The sequence below is a fragment of the Lepus europaeus genome, chromosome 1 (genome assembly GCF_033115175.1).
Source record: "Lepus europaeus isolate LE1 chromosome 1, mLepTim1.pri, whole genome shotgun sequence".
Classification (NCBI taxonomy): domain Eukaryota; kingdom Metazoa; phylum Chordata; class Mammalia; order Lagomorpha; family Leporidae; genus Lepus; species Lepus europaeus.
The window spans coordinates 65,875,118-65,892,709 of record NC_084827.1 but is presented as its reverse complement, the minus strand read 5'-3'; the positions used below and the strand labels follow the sequence as shown (position 1 = coordinate 65,892,709).

The 17,592-nt window shown below is 49.6% G+C and overlaps 1 protein-coding gene across 5 annotated transcripts in view; it reads left to right on the top strand.

Annotated features, from left to right (window-relative positions):
• Nucleotides 1–6,089: 6,089 nt before the first annotated feature.
• The window catches only part of EPB41L5 (erythrocyte membrane protein band 4.1 like 5), a 116,326-nt gene continuing 104,823 nt past the window's right edge, over nt 6,090–17,592 (top strand). For 4 of the 5 annotated variants that reach the window (XM_062184301.1, XM_062184235.1, XM_062184082.1 and 1 more), the window contains exons 1-2: nt 6,090–6,238; nt 15,498–15,685. In XM_062184301.1, coding sequence (XP_062040285.1) covers nt 15,506–15,685 — 180 coding nt within the window. In that variant the 5' untranslated portion in view covers nt 6,090–6,238; nt 15,498–15,505. Of the gene's footprint in view, nt 6,239–6,531; nt 6,648–15,497; nt 15,686–17,592 lie in introns of those variants that run through there. The other variant, XM_062184156.1, reaches the window with a different exon arrangement.

Here is a 17,592-nt window from a genome sequence, read left to right as displayed (position 1 = left end):
TAGTCCTGGTTGGGGCGCCGGATTCTATCCCGGTTGCCCCTCTTCCAGGCCAGCTCTCTGCTATGGCCCGGGAGTGCAGTGGAGGATGGCCCAAGTGCTTGGGCCCTGCACCCCATGGGAGACCAGGAGAAGCACCTGGCTCCTGGCTTCGGATCAGCATGATGCGCTGGCCGCTGCGACCATTGGAGGGTGAACCAATGGCAAAAAGGAAGACCTTTCTGTCTCTCTCTCTCTCTCACTATCCACTCTGCCTGTTAAAAAGAAAAAAAAAAGAGTTTTTGCCTTAAAATGCCCCAAAGTGGAGGAAAGCCTGCACGCTTTGGGAAAAGGAATGGTTTGTCTTCAGCTCCCCTTTCCCTGCCTCTTCTGCATACTGTCGCCTCCCACCCCCCCCCCCCCCACCCTTCTGTCACTCATTGGATGTAGCTTATGCTTTGGTGGAAGATCTTACTCCTCCCGGGCATACTCACAAACAGAGGCACAGGGCAGGGACCTTCAAGTACGAGGTTCCAGCTCAAGGAAGCTTTAGCTGGGTAGAAGGAGCCACCTGTCACCTGAAAGTAGGCCCCAGCCATAGCCCCGCTTCTGGAGCAGCCTTCCACTGTAGCATCCTGGGATCTTTGTTCCTCCTCTGTAAGATCCACGTGCTCCTACATGTAGTAATGTATGTTTCTGAAAACCGTTTCAGGCAGCTTCTTCAATGCAAGTCTCCTACTCACCCTATGAGAAGGGTGCTTTCATTGTCATCTTAGACCTGACAAGTGTTTTAGATCTTTAAGCTTCTAGAAGTCCCTTGGCAGTATGCTCATAAGATCCTCCCTCTTACAGGTGTGTGTGTGTTTACTTAAAGTTTGTGGAGAATGATGTGGTTGTATCATTAAAAGATGTCTTGTTTATTTAAATATTTGTTTATTTGAAAGGCAGAGTATGAGAGACAGAGCGAGCGAGATCTTCCATTTGTTGGCTCACTCTCAGATGGCCACAATGGCTGGGTTGAGCGAGCCTGCAGAAGCCAGGAGCCAGGAGCTTCCTGGGGGGGTTCCCCTACCTGGGTGCAGGGGCCCAAGCATCTGGGCCATCTGCTGCTGCCTTTCCAGGTACGTGAGCCGGGAGTAGGATCGGAAGTGGAACAGCCCTTATGGGATGCCAGCACTGCAGGTGGCAGCTTTACCCACTACACCACAGCGCTGGCCCCTGTTTATTTCAATTAATTAATTTTTTGAGAGGCAGCGCTCCTATTCACTCACTCCCCAAATGCAGGCAACCCAGGCTGACGTCTAGAGCTGGGAATCCAATCCAGATCTCCCACGTGGGCGGCAGGGAGCCATCACCACGGGGCCCTAGGGTCTGCATTATCAGAAAGCCGGAGTCAGGAGCCAGAGCCGGGCACTGACCCTAGGTACTGTGAGCCTATCCAGCCCTAACTGCTCGGCCAGATGCCCACCTCTTACCAAATGCCCACCCTTCCGGGTGTTTTTTGATAACTGGTTTTGCTTTTTCTGACTTGCTTTATTTGTACGCATTTTTGGGGAGGGTAGTGGTCTCTTAGCGCAGCATCTGATAAGTCCTCTTGATACCACTGTCCCGAGGGTGTTTTCTTTTCTGTGGGGGCCTTTGGAATGCGGCCCTTCAGTCCTCAGGAGGACTGCATCTCAGGTTGGAATTATCTCCGATCCAATCTGCTCGGAATACCTCCGCACCAATGGCCCCAAGGGCAGCGAGGACCAAGGCTAGCCAAGAAAGCAAAGAACGTGGCTATCAGGATAAGAGGAGGAGCAGACGTTGCAGGCCTGAGACAGAGGCCCTTAATGATTGGAAGGGTTGTGATGCAAAAGAGGGATTATGTTTCTTCTTGTGGCTACAGGTGGATTTATCATGACGATAATCCAATTCAAGCTTCAGGGCTCTTCACGTGTGTGGGCCCCTCCCCATACCTCATACCTAATTTTGAATTCTTAAAGTTGTGTTATTTCACACGCACCTTCAAATTATATGCATCGCTCATCAAGGACATGTCGAACATATACTTGTAATGGCATTAAACATATTATGTATTATAATGTAATAACAATAGATTGTTTATTATGCATGTATAAATATATATTTAATTAATTTTTTTGACAGGCAACGTAGATAGTGAGAGAGAGAGAGACAGAGAGAAAGGTCTTCCTTTTTGCCATTGGTTCACCCTCCAATGGCCGCTGCGGCTGGTGCATCTCGCTGATCCGAAGCCAGGAGCCAGGTGCTTCTCCTGGTCTCCTGTGCGGGTGCAGGGCCCAAGGACTTGGGCCATCCTCCACTGCCTTCCCGGGCCATAGCAGAGAGCTGGCCTGGAAGAGGGGCAACCGGGATAGAATCCGGCACCCCAACCGGGACTAGAACCCGGTGTGCCGGCGCCGCAAGGCGGAGGATTAGCCTGTTAAGCCACGACGCCGGCCAATAAATATATATTTAAAAGATGTATTTATTTGAAAGACAGAATGACAAGAGGGAGAGATACACAGAGAGATCTTTTATCCGCTGGTTCTTTGCCCAAATGGCCACAACCGTCAGTTCTGGGCTAGGCTGAATCCGGGAGCTAGCAACTCCATCCGAGAGTACTTGGCCACGTTCCCCTGCCTTGCCAGGTGCATTAGCAGGGAGCTGGATCAGATGCAGAGCAGCTGGGGACTCGAACTGGCACTCCAGTATGGGATACGGGATGCTGGTGTCGCAAGGGGCACCCCAGTGGTGCCGCTGTGTTTGAGGAGCAGGAATCCAGTGTCTCTGGTGGGAGTCAATTTTCAGGTTAATTTACCGCAAAGTTGGGATGTTGCAGGGGGTACTTATGTCTGTGAGACAGAGTGACAGTGTTTACAGGGAAATCTGACCCGACCTGAGCACAAACACCTTCCTGTGACTTAGGCCCTTAGGTTCCATCCTCCTTCCCCCCAGTCTTCCTGTGGCCATCACCCGTCTTAACCTGTCTCTCACATCGTCCCCAGCCTTCTTCAACCACACCCTTGACGGGAGGCAGAAGAAAGAATTGAGCAGGAAAGGCGAAGGGGACCCTGTTTCCAAACTGGTGTGTTAGCCAACAGTTTAGGAGAATGAGATGGGTTTATGAGTACTGACTGGACAGGCATCCTCACAGATCAGTTGGGAGATCGATGACAGCCCAGCTCTGCAAACGCTGGAGGGCGGGGCTCTGACCTGCCTGGGCCATAGCCCCCAGGACTACAGCTGTCAGACCCTTGGGTAGATTCTTTCCAAGGGGGACATGGCCCAAGTGGTATTGTATTTATTTATTTATCTATTTATTTATATTTAAGATTTATTTATTTGAAAGGCAGAGCCACAGAGAGGCAGAGGCAGAGAGAGAGAAAGAGATCTTCTATCTGCTGGTTTACTCCCCAGTTGGCCACAACGGCTGGAGCTGCACCGATCCGAAGCCAGGAGCTTTGAGCTTCTTCTGGGTCTCCCACGCAGGTGCGGGGGCTCAAAGACTTGGGTAATCTTCTACTGCTTTCCAAGGCCACAGCAGAGAGCTGATCACAAGTGGAGCAGCCGGGACTTGAACCGGTGCCCATATGGGATGCCGGTATAGCACTGGCCCCCAAGTGGTATTTTAAAAACTTTTTATTACGTAAGATTTTTAAACTCATACAGAAAATAGAGGAGTGCACCCATCACCCAGCCTCAACTCATGGCCCATTCTTGGCTGATCGCGATTCCCCTCTGCTTCTTCCCCATCCCATCATCATGACTTTTTGAGATAAGATGAAGCTAGGACCAGCACAATTCCTCCCCTCCTGTGGGCCCACGCTGTTCCTTCGAGGATGACTGTGATGCAGATGTTGTACAATTAGAGCGTGGTGATATTGTTGTACCTGAGCGAGTGCAAACAAAGGAGCGCCACACATTGATCAAATTTGATGGTCCTTTATTGCTGGCGGTGGAGAGTGGGCTCATGCCCTAAAGAACTCTCGACCCTGAAGCCCAAAGCAACAAGGTTTATAAAGGCAAAAACCACAAAATCGGGAGGGGAATACATGGTTGCTAGGATCGGGGGGAATACATGGTTACTGGGGTCAAACTGACCTAAAACCTATGCGAAACTAGCATCAATTATAATCTTGACAATACCAGTTATAATCTTAACAATTCCAATTATAATCTTGACATTAATCCAGGTATTGGTTTTAATCATATGTAGGACATAGACAAATTACATTTTTATCATTAACCCAGGTGTAGCCTATCCACTTCCAAGCTTGAGCGATCATGCTGGGGGTTTCTATGCTCTGCCAAGTGCGATGTAGTGGACTGCTATTGTTTAACTGTTTCAGATCATAGTTTCAGGCCAGAGTTTCACGGGGGGGGGGCACCTTCCCAGAATGGAGTCTCAGGTTCTCCAAAATGGAGTCCCTACTGTCAAGGTGCTACTTCAATATTTTTACCACTTTGTGGAAACACTAAGCCAAGGAAGTATACATTTTTAAAAAAATTCTTTCTTTATTTGAAAGGCAGAGTGACAGGGACAGGGAGGGAGGAAGAGAGGCCTTCCACCTGCTGCTTCACTCCCCAAATGGCTGTAACAGCAGAGGCTGGGCCAGGCCAAAACCAGAAGCCGGGAGCTTCATCTGGGTCTCCCTCGTGGGTGCAGGGGCCCGAGCACTTGGACCATCCTCTGCTGCCTTCCCAGGCGCATAAGCAGGGAGTTGGATTCAAAGTGGAGCAGCAGGGACCTGAAGAGCATCAACACGGGATACCAGCGTCTCAGGCAGTGGCTTTACCTGCTACCAGATGCCACACCACCGTCCTCCCCCCCCCCCCCTTTTTTTTTGATTGGAGAAGGAAAGTTTCTCCAACTCAATAATATTAAAAGAAAAAAGGTACTGGGAATTGAGCCTAGCAGCTGCAGTGCCCGCAACCCATAATCTGAGTGCTTGGGTTTGAGTCTGGGTTGTTGCTTCCACTCCAGCTCGGCTCCAGCTCCCTGCTAATGCAGACCCTGGGAGGCAGTGGTGACGCTTAAAGCAACTGAGTCCCTGCCACCCATGTGGGAGACCTGCACTGAGTTCCAGGACCCCAGCTATTTCCATTGTAGGCACGTGGGAGAGTGACCCAGGAGCCGGGAGCCTGCGTGTTTCATTCTTTCTCGCAAAGAAAAATCAATGACATTTAAAACGAGATGGAGTTTTTCACATCCTCCTTGAAACTGGTCTGAGCCGGGAACTCGGGTAAACCAGCGAGAGGCAGCAGGAGTGGTCCGCCTGCCTTCTGGGTATCACCAGCTCCCGGTGAGCCGCTGCGGTACCCCTCTAAGTTTTGGGGTAGTGGGGGAGTGGGCGGGGCTGACGCCCAGAGGGAGCTCCGGGAACAGCCGCCGCTGGGCATTTCAGCCCCGAGGCCCACGCGCCTGCCTGCCGGACGTCACCTCCCGGGTCCCCGGCACCGGCCACCCCTGGCCTTATCTCTGTAGCATCCCGCGTGCCCGCCGTATCTCCCCGTCCGCGTCTCCCGCGCGGGGGCTGAGCCCCGGGAGGGACTTTCTGTCCGGGTCGCCTATCGCGGGCCCCTCGCACGTCTGGAACGCGGTGTCCGCCGCGGACCGGAAGGCCGAAGAGCCTGCAGAGCCACGCTTCCCGGCTTTTCCCCAGCTTTGTTTTCCTTCCCGACGCCGATCCCTCTCGGCACGTTGTCCCCGTTCCCGCCTGCAAACACAGCCGAAGTTCCTTCAGCAGCTTTGGGACGCGGGGGCAGTAAATCTCTGCGGCTCGGACTGATTTCTTGCACCTACGGCAAAAGCATCTAGCTCCCATATTGCCACAGCGCCGCCCTTGAAAGACTCATTCTGGGGGCCGTCTACGCGGGGCGTGCGCCGGCCCCGAGGCCCCGGGTCCGAGAGCCCCGGCAGGCTTTGCTGAGCGCCTCCTCGGCCGTCAAGGCTCGGCGCGGCCGACTCCGGCGTCGCCGGTTTAACCCGGGTCGCTCTCCGCGCGCCGACTTCCGGGGCGGTGTCATTGCCCATTTAAGAGCCGCAGCCCCGCCCTCCGGGGGCGGAGCTTGCAGTGGGCTTTAAGGGGCGGGCCGGCGGGCAGCCGGGGTCCGCCGGGGGATTAGAGCGGGTGGGCGCGCGCCGCAGGCCGCCATTTCCGGGCGTCTCCGGAGGAGCCGCCCCCTCCTCAGCCTCGCTCGGGTCCGCTCGTCTCCGGTCGCTTCCGCCGCCGCCACTGCGCCCCGGTGCCCAGCTCAGGTAAGCGCGGGGCCGGACGGCCCGGGCGGCGCAGCCCTCGGCCCCGGCCAGCGCGCCGGGAGCGGGGGCCCCGGTGCTGCCCCGCGGGGCCGGCGCGGCGTTGCACCGGCCGGAGGGGAGGGGCGGCGGCGCCCGGGGAGGCCGGGCGGCGAGTTTCGGGCGATACCGCCGAGGGCCCGGCGCGCCGCCGGGTTAATGTTTGCGGGACTCGAGCCGGCCCCGCCCGCCGGGCATCACCTGCGGCGGGGAGGGGCGTGGGGGGCGCGTGACCGAGCAGCGCGGGAGGCCGGGGAGGGGGCGCAGGTGCGAGGAGGGCGCCGCGAGCTCGGGTCACGGCCTCGGAACGAGCGCCTGGGCGGACTTGGCTGCTGACGGAGGCTCGGCGCCGCCGGGGAGCGGTGAGAGGCAGGTGCGCTCGCGGCCGCCCCGAGCTCGGGCTGCAGACCTCGGCCCCGTCCTCATCGTCCCCGTCTCTGTCTGCGTGGGCCCCGTGAGCTCCCCTTGCGAGAGACAGACCCAGCTAATCTCAGCCGTTTGGCAGCGTGTGTTCTAAGCCAGGGTCCCGCCGTCGCTCGCACCTGCCTTACCTCCGGTAGTAGCCCACCTAGCCCGTGGCCGGGCCCTGCTCCCCACGGGGAGCCGATTCCCACGGCCGCTGCCCACCGCTGTCGGTTAAGTGCATTGGGCAGCCTCCGCGGTTGTGAGCGCACACGTTTTGTGATGAACTTTCGGGCTTTGGATATGTGTTTTTTTTTTTTTTAAACAACAACAAAAAGTCAACTTCTGTTAATTTTAGATAGTAAGCCGGTTACTTAAATTGGCATTCCTCTGGTTGTAAAGGGAGCTGTTGTTAGGTCGTTATCAAACAAGTTAGAAATATATTTAAAACATTTTTTTTTTTGAAGCCACATAACGCTGCCACCAAAAGTTCCGCTGGGTCACTTCGGTGTGCCTGGCGATTTCCTGCTGGGTGCCTGATCTGCAGGTTGCCATGCTAACTGTCGCTTTGTAGCAGTGAACCAGTCAAGTGGGCAGAGCAGCCGGTTTAAAAAAAAAAAAAAAAAAAAAGAGGCAATTAGGGATTTAATTACAGTTTCTGGAGGTGTTATAAAGAAAAGGCCAAACTGTTGAAAGGGGCACCTTCTTTAGACCCGGGAGTCTGGGAATGCTTTTCTGAGTAAAAGCCATTCAAGTTAGCCCTGGGACGGGGAGAGGAGGAAGAGGGAGAGGTGCAGTGGACAAAGATTTTTCCAGAACCATGGGGCAGCGAATAAAAGCAGGGCCAGAGTTGAGACTCCGCTGAGCGGGAGGCGGGCTGCAGAGAGGGCCCTGCAGGAGCTGGGTCAGGAGGCCGGCCGGGAGAGGCTCGGGAGCAGCCATCAGATTGGTGGTGGCGCGAAATCCGCCGGCTGCAGCAGGAAGAGTGGAATTGAGGGCGTGCTGGTGGGATGGGGAAAGAGTAACTTTGGGGAAATGGTGTTTTAAACAGTTCAGCTCCTAATGGCACATTCCTGTGTTCTTATTAAGATCTCTCAATGGCCCTTCCCAGAAAGAGCCTTCCTCAGCCGGTTGCATGACCTTGTTGTGTGTGTGGTGGGGGGTGGTGGTGGTGGTGGTGGGGAGTGTGTGTTCCACTCCAGGTGGGATAGTGCTATATTTATTTTTCTCAATTTGATTTTTCACTTAGATGCCTATTTGGTCAGCAGACAACTATGTTGTATACCATTGTATATACCAGAATTTGTTTAAATATTTGCAAGTTGGTGGACATACTGAAAAATTTCCCAAGTCACTTACACCCTGAAAGATCCTTATTCCTACAATTTAGGGCACATGTGTAACTGTTTCTCTCAGCTCTTCTACCAGAAATGGCGTTACTGAGTGCAAGGGGATACATGTTAAAGTTTTTCATAAAAACATCAAATTCCCCTTTCAGAGGACATTGTGTGAAAGTGATTGTTTGGGGCCGGCGCTGTAGCATAGCAGGTAAAGCTGCCTGCAGTACCAGCCTCTTGTATGGGTGCCAGTTTGAGTCCCAGCTGCTCCACTTCCCGTCCAGCTCTCTGCTGTGGTCTGGGAAAGCAGTAGAAGATGGCCCAAGTCCTTGGGCCCCTGCACCTACATGGGAGACCTGGAAGAAGCTCCTGGCTCCTGGTTTTGGCCATTGCAGCCATCTGGGGAGTGAACCAGCAGATGGAAAACCTCTCTCTTGCTGCACCTGTCTGTGACTCTGACTTTCAAATAAAAATAAATCTTAAAAAGAGATAGTTTTTTAATATTTGTTTTAACACTATTTTGAGTCCTTTTTAAAGATTTACTTATTTATATTTTTAAAGATCTATTTATTTATTGAAAGTTAGAGTCGCAGAGAGAGAGAGGGAGAGACAGAGAGAGGTTTACCATCTGCTGGTTCACTCCCCAAATGGTTGCAACAGCCAGGGCTGGGCCAGGTCAAAACCAGGAACCCAGAGCTGCTTCCAGGTCTCCATGTGGGTGCAGGGGCCCAAGCACTTGGGTCATCCTCTCCTGTTTTTCCAGGCACATTAGCAGGGTGCTATATTTGAAGTGAAGCAGCTGGGACTCGAACAGGCACCCATATGGGATGCCAGCATCGCAGGCAGCAGCTTAACCTACTACACCACAACGCTGGGCCCTATTTTGGTCATTTATTTGAAAGGCAGTGTTATGGAGAAAGAGAGGGAGAGGGATCCTCATCTTCTGGTTCATTCCCTAGATGGCTGAGATGATTGGTACTGTGTCAGGCCGAAACCAGGAGCCAGAAGCTTCCTTTGCGTCTCCCACAAGGGTGCAGGGGCCCAAGCACTTGGGCTTCTTCCGCAGCTTTCCCAGGAGCATTAGTAGGGAGCCGGATAGGAAGTGGAGCAGCTAGGACTCAAACCAGCACCCATATGGGATGCTGGTGTTGCAGGTGGCAGCTTATCCTATCTGGCAATGCCACAGCAGTGGCCCTGAGCTTGAGTCTTTTGCATCACAAATATCCTACTTTTTAGTTAAAATTTTCTTGATTACTGTTGAAGTTGAACATTTTTTTTTAACAATTTTTTTTTTGTGTGTGAATCTTTATTCTCATTTTACAGTTGTTTTTTCATCTTGCCCATTTTTCTGTTGCTTTTCTGAATGATGTGTATTGGGGCCAACATTGTGGCACACAGGTTAAAGCCCTGGTCTGCATGGCCGGCATCCCGGATGGGTTCTGGTTTGAGTCCTGGGTGCTTCACTTCCAGTCCAGCTCCCTGCTATTACACCTGGAAAGCAGTAGAGGATGGCTCGAGTCCTTGGGCCCCTGCACCCATGTGGGAGACCTGGAAGAGGCTCCTGGCTCCTGGCTTCGGATTGGCTCAGCTCAGGCTGTTGCGGCCACTTGGGGAATGAACCAGTGGATGGAAGACCTCTCTGTCTCTACCTCTCTCTGGGGCTATGTCTTTCATGTAAATAAAATAAATCTTAAAAAAAAAATGTGTAGTTTTATTAAACTGCATATTAATCCTTAAATTTTTTAGAAATTGTTTAAAAATCTTTCATGCTAATATGCTGTTTCCTTCTGGTAATTTTTCATTTCTTTTTCACTTCAGATCTAAGGAGAAAGTCAGAAAAATTGATTTATGATATTTGCTCCCTAACCTAAGAAGCACAGAATGTGCCTTTGAACACTTTTCCTTTAGAAGCCTTTATTTTATGAAAAAAATTCAATGTACGCAAAAGTGGTTAAGGGAGTATAATGAACCTCCAGGTACCCACCACCCAGACATTGTTACTGCCCTGTGAGGAGCCAGTTTGTCTCTGTCACCACTTGACCCCCTTTCTTGTGTTAATTTGATGCAAATACAAGACGTCACATCTTTTAGTCTATAAATATTCCAGTGTGTATTTCTGAAAGATAAGGATTCTTTAAAAAAAATTAACCGTGGTGCCCCTGTTTTTAATTAAAGGAAAAGTGGCAGAAGTTGCTTGGTTATCTTCAATAATCCAGTCGGTGCTGAACTGTGTGTGTATAATTTATTTCCTTGGTAAAGTTCAAACGACAACTCTCTTGGCTTTTCCAGTTTTTTAATTATACAGGCGCATGCATACTTGTTAAAAGGAAGATGATAGTCTTCAATTCATGGCTATTGAGTATATTTTTAATATGTCATTTAGTATTTTAGCTTTTATTTTTATGAGGTTTATAAATGCTTCTAGATTAAAGAGTCAGCTGGTTATGCAAGGCTTCTTATAAACTATATGACAACAAATTTTGATTTTTTAAAAAAATTGAAATAATTTTAGACTAATGTAGGAGTTATACATTTCATTGAACTTCCGCTAATGATAGCATCTAACAACTTTTAAATTGGTTTATTTGAATCAGAGTCCAAAATAGGTCAACATATTGTGATTGATATGTATTTGAAGTCACTTTTTTTTAAAGATTTTATTTATTTATTTGAAAGGCAGAGTTACAGAGAGGCAGAGAGAGAGAGGTAGAGACAGACAGAGGTCTTCCATCTGCTGGTTCACTCTCCAATGGCCAGAGCTGAGCTGATCCAAAGCCAGGAGCCAGGAACCTCCTCTGGGTTTTCCACGCAGGCACAGGGGCCCAAACACCCTGGCCATCCTCCGCCGCTCTCCCAGGCCATAGTAGAGAACCGGATCAGAAGTGGAGCAGCCGAGGCCGGCGCCGTGGCTCAACAGGCTAATCCTCCGCCTTGCGGCGCCGGCACACCGGGTTCTAGTCCCGGTCGGGGCACCGATCCTGTCCCGGTTGCCCCTCTTCCAGGCCAGCTCTCTGCTGTGGCCAGGGAGTGCAGTGGAGGATGGCCCAAGTCCTTGGGCCCTGCACCCCATGGGAGACCAGGATAAGCACCTGGCTCCTGCCATCGGAACAGCGCGGTGCGCCGGCCGCAGCACGCTACCGCGGCGGCCATTAGAGGGTGAACCAACGGCAAAGGAAGACCTTTCTCTCTGTCTCTCTCTCTCTCACTGTCCACTCTGCCTGTCAAAAATAAAAAATAAAAAAAAAAAAAAAAAAAAAAAAGAAGTGGAGCAGCCGAGACCTGAACCGGTACCCACCTGGGATGCCTGCACTGCAGGTGGCGACTTCACCCACCATGCCACAGCACCGGCCCCTTAAGTCACTTTTTAAAAAGTGACTTTAAAAAAAAAAAAAAAAGTTTGTTTTGGCTGGCTCTGTGGCTTACTTGGTTGGTCCTCTGCCTACGGCGCCGGCACCCCAGGTTCTAGTCCCGGTTGGGGCACCGTATTCTGTCCCGGTTGCTCCTTTTCCAGTCCAGCTCTCTGCTGTGGCCTGGGAGTGCAGTGGAGGATGGCCCAAGTCCTTGGGCCCTGAACCCGCATGGGAGACCAGGAGAAGCACCTGGCTCCTGGCTTTGGATCGGCGCAGCGCGCCGGCCGTAGCGGCCATTTGGGGGGGGGGGGTGGTGAACCAACAGAAGGAAGACCTTTGTCTCTCTTTCTCTCTCACTGTCTAACTCTGCCTGTCAAAAAAAATTTTTTTTTTGTTTGTTTTTACTTAGTTGAGACAGAGTGACAGAGAAAAAGAGAGCCAGATGGGAGGCGGGGGGAGAGAAAGATGGATCTTGCATCTGCTGGTTCACTTCCCAAATGCCCACCAGAGCTGGGGCTGGACTAGGCTGAAGCTGGGAGCCAGGAACTCCATCTGGGTCTCCCCCGTGGGTGGCAGGGGGCCCAAAGTGCTTAGGCCATCCTCCCAGGCACGTTAGCAGGGAGCTGGGTCAGAAGCAGAGCAGCTGCGACTCCAGTATGGGATGCTGGGTTTGCAAGCTATGGCTCACCCCTCTGCACCACAATACTGGCACACAGTCCCTTTTTTTTTTTTTTTTTTTTTTTTTTGGAGATAGAGTTAGATACAGAGAGAGGGAGAGACAGAAAGAAAGGTCTTTCATCCTCTGGTAACCCCCAAATGGCCACAACAGAAGGAGCCAGGCCAATCCAAAGCCAGGAGCCAGGAGCTTCCTCTGGATATTCCACGAGGTACAGGGGCCCAAGGACTTGGGCCATCTTCTGCTGCTTTCCCAGGCCATAGCAGAGAGCTGAATGGGAAGTGGAGCAGCTGGGACCTGAACCGGTGCCCACATGGGATGCCGGCACTGCAGGTGGCAGCTTTACCTGCTATGCCACAACTCTGGACCCTCAGTCACTTTTAATATCTACTTCCCTTTGCATCTTTTTCCTCTTTGTAATTTGTTTGTTGGATTAGACAAATTAGGTTTTTAAAAAAGAGGTTTTTGTGTTAGTGTTTTCATTCAGCTTCTTGTAATCTATGATCTTTTACAATTTCTTGCCTCCATAATGTGAGTTTTGCATGAATGTTTCTATGATATATGATATATATGATATAGATAAATATGATATGTATGATACAGACCCCCATTTGCTAAAATACAGACTTGGCCAGTGCTTTAATTTCTCTGAGCCTCGGTTTACGACTCATGGGAATGAGACTGTGCCTGGGCAGTTTTTCTTAGGACAGATAAGAGTATTTACTTACTGTTTGTTGTTAGGATTATGAATTATGTTGGGTGGCTAGCTATTCAGAGGAGGGTTTGTGTCCTCAAATTGCTAACAATAAATGGGGCAGATGTGTAAATGAGTAATGTTAAATCTGATTAGTGAGGCAATGGAATACTGTCAAGGTTCGGTGGAGGTGCCTGGGTGGGAGCGACTAACTTGGAAATCAGAGACTGTTTCCCAGAAGGAGGGAGTTAAAAGGAGTACGTAGGGATTCTCTGGTCTGAGAGTTTTAGAAATCTGGGCTAACAGCTGCAGTCTTAGACAGCTGAAAGCGGGGCTGCAGGTGTAGGTGCCAGAGGAGCCGTGCAAGGAAAACCCTGGAGACCAGCCATTGTGTCTGAAGGCTGTGTAAACTGGAGAACCATCTAGGATTTTAGTTGTTGGGATCACATAGGAGCATGCATCTAGCATGCTAGTATATACTGGATCCAGTCTAAGGCTTCTTTGCTTTTCCTTTTTTCTTTTTGTTTTTAGAAAGCTTTTATTTAATAAATATAAATTTCATAGGTACAACTTTTGAAATATAGCAGTTCTTCCCCCCATGCCTGCCCTCCCACCCCCAAACTTTCCCACTTCCTACTCCCTCTCCCATCCCATTCTTCATTAAGGTTCATTTTTAATTATCTTTATATACAGAAGATCAGCTCTATACTAAGTAAAGATTTCAACAGTTTGCACCCACACAGACACACAAAGTATAAAGTTCTGTTTGAAGACAAGTTTTACCATTAATTCTCATAGTACAACTCATTAAGGACAGAGGTCCTACATGGGGAGCAAGTGCGCAGTGACTCCTGTTGTTGATTTAACAATTGACACTCTTATTTATGACGTAAGTGATCACCCGAGGCTCTTGTCATAAGCTGCCAAGGCTGTGGAAGCCTTTTGAGTCCACAAACTCAGTCAGTATTTAGACAGGGCCATAATTAAGGCTTCTTTTCAAAAGCAGCATTCTTCTGAATTGCCCTGCTCTCAGGAAACCACTTCCACGTTTTAAGTCACATGTGCTGATTTTAATTCATTTTTATTTGAAAGGTAGGGAGACGGAGAGAAGAGCGATCTTCATGTGCTGGCTTATAACTCAGGTGTCTGCAGCAGCCAGGAGCCTGAACTCAATCTGGGTTTCCCATGTAGATGCAAGGATCCAAGAACTTGCTTGAGGCATCGTCTGCTGCCCGCCACGGTACCCATGAGCAGGAGGCTGGGTCTGAAGCGCAGCAGATGAGGCTTGAGCCAGGCACTCTACGGTGGTGTTCTAACCGCTGTGCCAAATCCCCACCCCTTCTGTTCTTTCATGATTGCTAATTTTGGGAGTCAACCTGTCAGGTTGGTACTGGGCAAGATGTGGAATGAACTCTCCACACTCCTGATCCCCTACACATGTCAGACACTTCTCTTAGTTGTAGTTGCTTCATAGTTCTGGTTAGATCAGTATTTAATGCTGATAGCATTATGAGTTTAAACTACTAGCTGAGTCATGTACTTTACCGTGATTTTTCTCCCTCTTCTACCACTTATTATTCTCTGGAATTAACACTAGTTACATCTACTGTATTTATGCCATTTTTAGAGATTTATTTATTTGAAAGAGTTACACGGAGAGAAGAGAGGCAGAAACAGAGAGAGAGAGAGAGGTCTTTCATCTGATGGTTCATTCCCCAATTGGTCACAATGGCCGGAGCTGCACTGATCTGGAGCCCGGAGCCCAGAGCCAGGAGCTTCTTCCGGGTCTCCCACACAGGCGCAGGGGCCCAGGGCCATCTTCCACTGCCTTCCCAGGCCATAGCAGAGAGCTGGGTCGGAAGTGGAGCAGCCAGGTCTCGAACCAGCACCCATAGGGGATGCAGGTACTTCAGGCCAGGGCGTTAACCTGCTGTGCCACTGTGCTGGCCCCCTATACTTATTCTTGAACTCTCTTATTTGTGCAAATTTAACCTGTGAGGTTAGAAGGTAACTTAGAGTACTTTCCATTTCATGTGTTTCTGATACTACATTGGGCGTTTCTAAATATAGTGCTGAATTTTAAATTGCTAAATCTGTTAACCATTTTGATTAACCTTAAGGTTCTTAATGGAGGTAAGGAAGCAATAGCATTAAAATAGTTGGACACTGTAAAGATTTGTTAACTTGCGATGTAAGAACTGTAAATGATAGGCTATTTGATGAAACTTAGGGTTTGGGGTTGTACTTTAGTTGCAGTAGGCGATTCTCTTTAACAAATGCTCAGAAGGGATGGAATTTCAGGACTGTCACGACCGCCAGAGTGCACCTCGGTGCCTGACAGCTTTGATGTTTGCAGGGATATCCGACGCTTGTACATACATACGACTTCTTGATCCTGAAGATATGATGAGCTTCCTGCGTGTTCGCCCCTCTCCTCCAGATCAGCCTCTGAGAAAATTGTCCAGTAGGTTGAGGAAACTGCAGGCCATGACTCTGTCTTATGTAACAGTCTTTAAAAAACTTTGAATTAAAGTAGCCAGTTTTTAAAAATTATTTTTAGTTGACAGATAAAAATTGCCTATTGACTATAAGATTATATTTTGAAATATGTTTGAAAAGCCAGTTTTAATTATTTTTTTCCAATATTAGTCCTTTTTTATCGCACACCTGCCTAGGTCCACAGGACTGCATTGGTAACGCAGTTTATCTGACTGGTGCGTCTTCTGCTCCCTGACACCCTCTCTCTCTCTCTCTGATTTTGTAGTGGCAGAGATGCTGCGGTTCCTCCGTAGAACCCTCGGGCGTCGGTCCATGCGGAAGCATGCCGAGAAGGAGCGGCTCCGGGAGGCGCAGCGAGCCCCCACGCACATTCCTGCGGCTGGAGACGCCAAATCCGTCATCACGTGCCGGGTGTCCCTTCTGGATGGCACCGACGTCAGTGTGGACTTGCCGGTACGGGGTCTTGCTGAGCCGCAAGTTCAGCGGTCTTTGAGCTTTGCAGTGGGAAGTAGGCAGTGGGTCGTTTGTGTGCAGCACTGCGGGAGTCGGGCCCACGTCAGGGAACCTTGGCCCCAAGGACCTGGAATGATGGTGTTTCCCCCGGAAGGAGTGGCAGTTAACTTAAACGTTTGCACGATAGGGTTGTTACTTCAGTGACATGCTAGTGGGTGTACTTAGGCGCAACATAGTCTGATCTAGTGGACTTCTCACAATCCCTGTTGGAACAATGGCTAAAGCAATGGGATTTTTTGGACCCATAATGATACTTACATGTGTACTGTAAGACTTGTAGTTCTTTGTGCTATTCTATATTTTTAAAAACTGCTCTTACTCTCCTTAAAAATAAAGCAAATATTTCCCCGTTTGAGCAAATATTTCCCCGTTTGATGTGTTTGTGAAGTTTTTAGTGAAATGAAATGTGAAACATGACTAGTCTTTTTTTTTTTTTTTTTTTTAATTTTTTGACAGGCAGATTGGACAGGGAGAGAAAGAGACAGAGAGAAAGGTCTTCCTTTGCCATTGGTTCACCCTCCAATGGCTGCTGCGGCCGGCACGCTGCTGCCAGCGCTGTGGGGCCAGCATATCGCGCTGATCTGAAGGCAGGAGCCAGGTGCTTCTCCTGGTCTCCCATGGGGTGCAGGGCCCAAGCACTTGGGCCATCCTCCACTGCACTCCCGGGCCATAGCAGAGAGCTGGCCTGGAAGAGGGGTAACTGGGACAGAATCCGGCACCCCGACCGGGACTAGAACCCGGTGTGCCGGCGCTGCAAGGTGGAGGATTAGCCTGTTGAGCCACGGCGCCGGCCCACGACTAGTCTTTATACTGCTCAGGTCTGACTGTCTCCTTGCTCTGAAAGTGGTTTGTGTTACAAGTTGTTTTCATACGCTGTAGTCTTTCTTTCAGGACAGAATGTCATAACTTTATTTGCATTTTGGAGTAACCTGTTCATTTTTTGTAGCTACAAATTGTAGAGTCATTTGTAGCTCACAGTGTGAAATAATCTAGCTGTTTTAGAGTAGCTTATTCCTTACTAATCTTTTTTGAGAGAGTTAACTGGCCTTGGGGCACTTGAGTTCCTTTTTTCTGAATTATTTCATTCATGCTACATCTCTGTCCATCTCCTTAGCTCACAGACTCACTGTAACCTGTGTAATGTGTGAGCTTCCCGCCCCACAAACTCCTTAGTGTACACATTTGCTCAATTCCAGGGAAAAGTTGCTGCAGTACGTAGTTGAATAAGCTCTGGAGGGCCTGAAACTGGGAGTGGGAGTTTAAGGAATTAGCTAATGTGCCCAAATGAATATTTTCTGATGTATTGAATGATTTGGAGAGCCCTAGGTATCGTAATATTGTAATAATTTGGAGCACACTAAGTATTTTAATACTTTACCATATTGGAATATGATAAAATTCGCCAGTGACTCAGGCTTCACATGTTTTGAAGTTGTTGTTATGTGTGTGTGTTATCTTTGGACATTAGACTGCACATTTCTGGGGCTTAGGCATCTTAACTTTCTTCCTGTAAGAGCTTGGGAGTTGTCAGACATTCCAGTGTGAGATACTTTGTGAGGATAGTTTTCTTGTTCATTTCTTTTCGATAAGAATCTTAAGAGTTTTGTGTACTATTCCTCAAATATCACTAGCTATGTGGTGAAGAGCCCACGACTGCTGTGTGAGAGATGGAAGGAAGTTTCTTGTTACCTAATGTTTGAAGTATGAAGTCTCAGGGTTGTTGATGGCTAGGCTGATAGCAGGAGAGTCGAATTTTTAAAGAAGCCTTTTAAAAAAAAGCAGTGTAGTGTGGAGGAGCGGCAGCGTGAGTTTTTCAGGTAGTGGAACAAATGGTTAGTGACTGGTCT